Below are 7720 nucleotides of genomic sequence, written 5' to 3'. Positions count from 1 at the left end.
ATTTTCAAAATAACCTCAATATCCATATATAAAAAAGGGTGAGCTCTTTGACAAGAAACATAATTGTTAAGGATGTAATATTAATTTATTTCTTTGACATAGTAATATCAAATACCCTCCGACCTTTTGTATAGGAATAAATTTTTTGTTTCAGAAAAAATATTATTCCTAAGAATTAGATTTTAAAATTTTAAACAAATATGAGAATAATAAAATTTTTAAACAATTTCTAAGAATAAATTGAAATTACCTGAAACAAACGCCATTAAGACATTGATTAGGTGAATATACAGTCCAATATGTATGAAGCTACTGTGCTAGACCTAAATATTGAGCATGCAAATCCATACATTAATATTGACAATATTATTTTCAAAAAAAAAAAAAAATTTGTGAATCATGTACTTAATATAAAAACAAAAAATCTAATCTAATTATGAAACATTGAAACCAATTTGGTGAAATTTCGTATAAATCATCTAATAACTTTTAGTTATCAAATCCAAAGTTAAATCTATCAAATTATCTAAGGATTCTTAACTATCAATTTGGCATGAAGGCGACTATAAGTGAGTTTTCAGCAACAAGTTTTATTGTGATTCTGATATGAATAATTCTTTTTTTAGGACAATGATAAAAAGAATATTTTGGCCGTTCAATCACTTCGGAACACAATCATGGGGTCAACCCTAATGGCCACAACTTCCATTCTCCTCTCCTCTGGGCTAGCCGCCGTAATAAGCAGCACTTACAGCATAAAAAAGCCGCTAGATGACGCCCTCTACGGCGGACACGGAGAATTTATGGTGGCGTTGAAATACGTGACGCTTCTCATCTTCTTCCTTTTCTCGTTCTTTTGTCACTCGCTGTCGATCCGATTCATCAATCAAGTCAACATTCTAATTAATACACCACAAGATGAAATGTCATTAGTAACCCCGGATTATGTTAATGAAATATTAGAGAAAGGGTTTGTGTTGAACACTGTGGGGAATAGGATTTTCTATGCGGCACTCCCTCTATTGCTTTGGATATTTGGACCTGTTTTGGTGTTCTTGTGTTCTATTACTATGATTCCGGTGCTTTATAACCTTGACTTTGTGGTCAATAGTGGAAAAGGAAAGTTGAATAATAACCATGGGACTAGGGATTTTGCATGAATTAATTAATTACATACCATAAGGATCATTATTGTTGCATAAAGTTTAATTAGTGCTTTTTATTTTGGTGATTAATTAGAAGCATGTGTTTGTGCGTGTCCATTGTTGTATCAAGCAATCTTTATTAGCAAAGGTTTTGATTGAGCTTAAAATGTGATTATGTGGGGTAATGATATATGTTATTTGTACAACTTACTAGGAACCTTGTCTATAATGAAAAACAAAATAGTGTAACTTCTATTATTAATAATTGAAAGTAATATATAAATTGCACCCAAAAAGAAAAGAAAGATATACGTAAAAATGAGAGAGAAAACAAATGGAAACTCGTTGCGCAAATTGTGAATTGTACAAATTAAATATCACTAGCAAATTAGCAAGAAGGCTCACAAGCAATTTCTATTTTTTTAGACCTAGAATAATAGTTTGACAAAAACTATATATTAAGATATATACTCCAATCTTTCAATTAAGTAAATATTCAACTATATCAGAGAGAAAACATGCTAAAATTTGCATGTTGAACAGTTATCCATATATCAATTAAACCTATGTTTTGATGATATGAGATTTTTTTTTTTTTACTGAACATAACACAAAGAAAAAGGATCTAAGAGAAAGAATAGCACTCCTCTCTAATAATAATGTCTAAATTATTAGGGCGGCAACTACTCTAGGTACACCTGCTTATTTAAAGCAGTAGTTTTAGCCATTAAATCAGCCGCTCTGTTTGTTGTGCGCTGGATGAGTACTAAAAATAGCTGTCTAATTGCGCTGGACCATCTTTTTGATTTTGTCAAGCAGATCAGAGTCATTCCTAATCATGCTGGTTGTGTCTCGCGAAATAAGAAGAAACACATCAAGATTATCAGTTTCACATATGACCTCTTTGCACTCGCAATCCCAAGCCATAACAAGTCCTCTCCAAATAGCATGAAACTCATAACAGACAACACTAGAAAGAGATATACTGGCAGAACAACCTTTTATCCAAATTCCCATACTGTCTCTAATAATACACCTAAAACCAGTTAATTACTCATTTTCAAAAATGCTTGCATCGCATTTCACTTTACAGACATTCATTGGAGGTGGTTCTCAGTTATATTGCAAAGAGGAAGGAATAATATGTTTTTGGGTGGTAACGACATTGGAGAAATCTTGAGCAGCATGTTTAACCAAGTGAACAAATTTCTCCTTACTCCATGGATCATCTTGATGGAAGATGTCATTGTTCCTATCCCTCCAAATCCACTAAAAGGCCGCTGCAAAGAGAAACTCATTTTTGTTGAGGTTAGAACGAATCCAAGACATAAAATCTAAACTAGAGTTCACAGCGGTCATTCCCAAGTTTAAGCTAATCCAAATCTGACGAGCTTTTTGGCAAGTCCTAAAGCAATGGTTAATATCCTCTAGAGCAAGATAACATCTCTGACAAAATCAGAAGTAGCAAGACCTCTTTGAAACCGGTAACTAGCTGTGGAAACTCCGTTTTTGAGGCAAAATCAGAGCAGATACTTTATCTTCTCCGGTATTCTCAAGTGCCAAAGCCAAAGCCAAAGGCAATTTTCATTATCATTCCAGCCAAATTTCTTCTTCAATAGCCATTCATACTCGCTTTTAGTCGAGTAGGTGAGAGTATTTGAGTTTGTGCAAAACCAACCTATTTTATCTCCTGCCTACTTGATATGATCAAAGAGCATCAAATCAAGTTTAACTTCTTCCGGAATCATTGTGCAAAGAATATTCCACCGCCAATGTCCATGGTACCAGACATCTTCTAGCTTCAAGTGAGAATCAGAAATGTGCACAAAAGGAACCAAAGGAGCTAGCGTTTTACATGGTCGCCAAGCATAATACCAAAAGGATTGAGACATCCTGCCTGTACACCAATCAAAACCATCACAAAACTTTTCTATTGTCTTATAAATTGCTCGCCAAGTGCTTGAAACATTATTAGAAAAATTGGGTGAAAAGCAAGAACTCCCAGATAAATATTTTGCCAACATAATTCTTACCCAAAACTTATCTTTATTATGCAGTAATTGCCAAACAAGCTTTCCTAATAAAGAAAAATTTACACATTGAGTATCTCTAATTCCCAAGCCTCCATATTTTCTTGGAGTGATAACTTTGTTCCACTTGACCAAATTTAAGCAACACTCCCCCACCTTTCCCTTCCACAAGAATTGTCTAAGCACAGAATCAATCTTTTGACAAATTGAAGTAGGAAGAAGAGTCACTTGCATCTGATAATTAGGAAGAGAAGAAGCAACAGATTTAATTAAGTAAAGTCTGCCTACTCTGTTAAGGAGCCGACCTTTCCAACTAGCCAGCCTATTCTTGATCTTCTCTAAAGAGTCCAAAAAAATAGACCTAGCAGCTCAAGGATGATTAAGGTTCACCCCCAAGTATTTGCCTACGTCACTAGTAAAAGGAATATGAGAAACACCAGACAACATTTCCTTTCTTCTATTAGAGTTTTTTCTAGAACAAATAGCTTTAGATTTTTCAATGTTAACCTTCATACCTGAAGCTTTGTAGAACAACTCCAAGGTGTGCACAACATTCTGAACTTGATTTTTTTTTTGCTTTACAAAAAAGGAAGAGGTCATCTGCAAACATCAAGTGAGAAACTCTAGGTCCCCCTCTAGAAACAGCCACACCATCCCAAATACCCTCGTCAACTTGTTTGAAAATGAAGCACGCCAATCTCTCCATGCACAAAACAAATAAATAAGGAGAAATTGGATCTCCTTGCCTGAGCCCTCTGCGAGGTTGGACGCCGTCCAATCTATTCCCATTCCAAATGATGGAAAGATTTGAGTCTTGAACACAATTCATTACAAGTCGAATAATTAGAGAAGGAAAGTCAAAAGATTCAAGAGTGTGCTCAAGAAAATTCCAATCAACTCTATCATAACCCTTTTCTAAATCAATCTTAAAAGCCATAACTCTTTTTCTAGACTTTGTCCGCTTAAGAAAGTGAAGAACTTCTTGGGCGACAATAATATTATCAGGCGCTCCTCTACCATGAATAAACCTTCCCTGAGTTGGGCTAACAATCTCATCCAAAAAATGTCGTAATCTATTAACTAGCACTTTAGTCACTAGCTTATAAATTACATTACAAAGGCTTATTGGCCGAAAATCCTTCAATCTAGTTGGAGGATCGCACTTAGAGATAAGAACGATCAAAGTTTCCAGCAAAGAATGGCTTAACGTCTCCCCTAAGAATACTTTCTGAACAGTACGCCACACCTCATGACCCACCACATCTCAATATACCTTGAAGAAAAAAACTTGAAAACCATCCGACCCAGGAGCTTTGAACGAGCTCATATTATCCAGAGCTTTTTTAACCTCTAACATTGTCACTGGTTTAGACAAATTATCACAAGCATCTTAGCTAAGAGATGGCATAGGAATTTTTCCCATGCCATTAACCTCAACAGGCTCATTAGAGCAAAAAATATTTTTGAAGAAATGAACAACCTCTTTTTACAAAACTTCCGGATCATCAGACCAGGACCCATCACTAACCAGCAATCCATGAACCTTGTTAGATTTTCTTCTAAGGATGGTTTGCATATGGAAAAAGCTAGTATTTCTATCACCATACCGAACCCATTGATCTCTTGACTTCTGGTACCAAAGCAATTCTTCCTGGGTCAACACTAGATTATACTCAGCTCTCAATTCTTCCTCTTTGTGCTTCAAAATCGGATCATCGTCAGCTTCCATTTTCCGTTGAATACAATTCAAATAAGCCTCCAATTCTCTTTTTTAATAAAAATATTGCCGAAGACCGTAGAGTTGAATTCCATCGAAGCTTCTTGAACCCCCAGCAACTTCCTATGGATGCCAAAATCTGTACTATCCCAAGATTTCTGAACAATGGCCTTGTAATCAGGATGCGTTGCTCATGCCACTTGGAATCTAAAAGGCCGATTTTCTTTCTTGACAGGAACTCCTTGACATCGGATAAGTAGGGGACAATGATCAGAGTGAGAATGGTTGAGAACTTCAATAAAAGCTTCTGGAAAAAGAAAGCGCCATTCTGTAGTACAGCAAGCTCTATCCAATCTCTTTGCTATTTCTTTGTTTCCTTAAATTTTACGGAACCAAGTAAAACGTCTTTCAGAGGTTGTCAGATAAAAAAGGTCCACAAGAATCTAGAGTACTTGCAAAGATACTACTGTAATTCGAATAGAAATTACCCCCTTCACCTCATGAACACTCAAAATATCATTAAAATCTCCTACCACCACCCATGGGTCCTTAATGCACAAACCAATATCAAGCAGATGACTCCATAATTCTACTGTATTAGTAGCTTGAGGGCTACCATAAACTGCATTGCAGATCCATCTTCTCCCACCACCATCAATTTCCAAAGTTACACATTGATGCATAGCCCAAAGAATTTTACAAAAAAATTTTAAATTAGCAAAGAGGAACCTAATTCCTCCATTGTGTCAAACAGCATCTACAATTCCTACAGGATAGTAGCCTAATCTCTCCCAAAATTCTTTCATAGTTTCAAACCCAATATGAGTTTTCACCAAAATAAAAAAAAGTTGGTTGAAATTTTCGTATCAACTCCTTACAGTGCACCCGAGACATCTTATTTGACGCCCCCTTACATTCCAACTAATAATATTTAAATGGTCTTTAATCATCCTACCTCACGTTGATGGACCTCTGTCTCCAAGTGTCTTCTCTTGAACTTGCGCCGTATAACCATCATTCTTCTATTGAGGTTGGTTCTCCAAGTTTGTTGTTGCACTAGCTTTATCAAGCTCTTTTTGTGCTCGAGAATCCATTAACAAGCTTCAATAGGTAAGTTTTGAAGTGAAATAGGATGCTGCCTTTTATTCCCTACTTTGAAAAAGGGAGTCTCTAATCCTTGAAAGCCACCTGAGTTGTTCCCAAAGAGCCAAGCATGGATGGAAGATCCTTCTTTTTCTTAGGCCCCACCTTTGCATTTAATAAGGACTTCACCTTTGCATTTGATGAGGATCCAGCATGCATGTTATTAGGCCCAAAAGAAAATTTCTTACTCACCAAATTAGAACATATTGCTACATTGGCTTTTTTTGGCACCACTTTTGGGCCTTTACCCACTTTTTCCTTGCCTTTTCTACACTAACTGTAACCCATTCACCCTCTTTTGCACGAGTATCCCTATCCATGCGGATTCTTGCAAATTATCATGCACAAGATCCATGCTTCTTCATAATTGGAATTGATTTGGCATTAATTTCAAATTCAAAAGTTGAATTTTGATTTTTTACTGGGATTTGATTACCTTCTACCGTTTTCTCATTGTTATCTACCAGAAATAGTGACGGCAAATTTTTCTCCTTCACCGTGCTTTCCTTCCCAATGTCATTGTTGTTCTCTTTCGCACATTCTCTTGTTACGTACCCAAAGCAGCTATATTTTTCACAAATTAAATTCAAGTGCTCATATTCTATGTCATACATACGACCATCAACTTGAACTCTCTTTATGACTGGAAGTCCCAAGTTAATTTGCACACATGCTCTTCCATACTTTTCCCTCTTCGTAGACTTGGTGGCTAAGTCGATGCGGATCAGTTTGCCAACCGCTGATGCAATCATTTTCATGCCTCTCTTGATAATAGTTAATGTTTAAACCTGTGATTCTTATCCAAACTATGGTAGACCCAAAAGTATTTTCACAAGGTCTAAATGAAGAACTCTAAAGTTTAACCGCAACATAACTACCAGTAATCATCCATGGTTCTCCAACGAGAACTTTTTCTCTATCCTCCAAGAGATCAAATTTGACTAAGATAACCGACATCTAGTACCTTATATCCTCCTTTGGTTCTCCAGACACTTTAAGCCTGTGCATGATCACCGTATAGCAAAAATTTTTTCCAAGAACTTTGATCACGATGGCATCTTTGTAGGGCTCTGCCAATATCTCTTTTGCTTCTTCAGTGAACGTCACAGTTGGTATCTCCAAACTGCCTTACTTACCAACTATTGTAGCTATCTTATAAGAGAATCAGCAACCTCCAAAACTCTCCTTGCTAAAGCACTAACAACTTTATCTCTGAACGATATCCGCTGACTTTGAGTCTTGTTATTGTCTCCTTTAATCCCCTCTTTTTCACCTGATGCATGCCCTCCTCCGCTCTCTCACTTATTGCTTCCACCGGCATGGCCAGCTGCCTCGCTATGTGCCACCCTCGAAGACTCTCCCCGCTCTCACCGCTCTCCATTTCACGTACTCTCATGTACTCTCTCGTATTAGATCACTCAATCTAAAAAGCCACATATGAGTTATTATTTGATTATATAAATCATGAACTCAATTGCTCCATAAACATATACGGAGTAAACGATTAAAACGATTAAAAAAATTTTGTATTGTTGGAAAAATAAATTTTAAAAAATACTAATAATAAATAAGTCTCAAAAGAATTAAAAATATAATTAAAAAATTAGATATTAATATATATTTTAAATAATAACTTTAAAAATTAAATTTTAATATAAATTTCTATATTATTATAAAAAAATAAG

At 35.8% G+C, this 7720-nt stretch overlaps 1 protein-coding gene across 1 annotated transcript in view; it reads left to right on the top strand.

Annotated features, from left to right (window-relative positions):
• Window positions 1-1312, top strand: part of LOC107621067 — a 4087-nt gene extending 2775 nt beyond the window's left edge. Inside the window, exon 3 of the mRNA XM_016323112.2 lies at window positions 627-1312. Coding sequence (XP_016178598.1) covers window positions 627-1160 — 534 coding nt within the window. The 3' untranslated portion in view covers window positions 1161-1312. The remainder of the gene's footprint in view (window positions 1-626) is intronic.

The sequence above is a fragment of the Arachis ipaensis genome, chromosome B10 (assembly GCF_000816755.2).
Source record: "Arachis ipaensis cultivar K30076 chromosome B10, Araip1.1, whole genome shotgun sequence".
Taxonomy (NCBI): Eukaryota; Viridiplantae; Streptophyta; class Magnoliopsida; order Fabales; family Fabaceae; genus Arachis; species Arachis ipaensis.
This window is presented reverse-complemented; position numbering and strand designations above follow the sequence as displayed.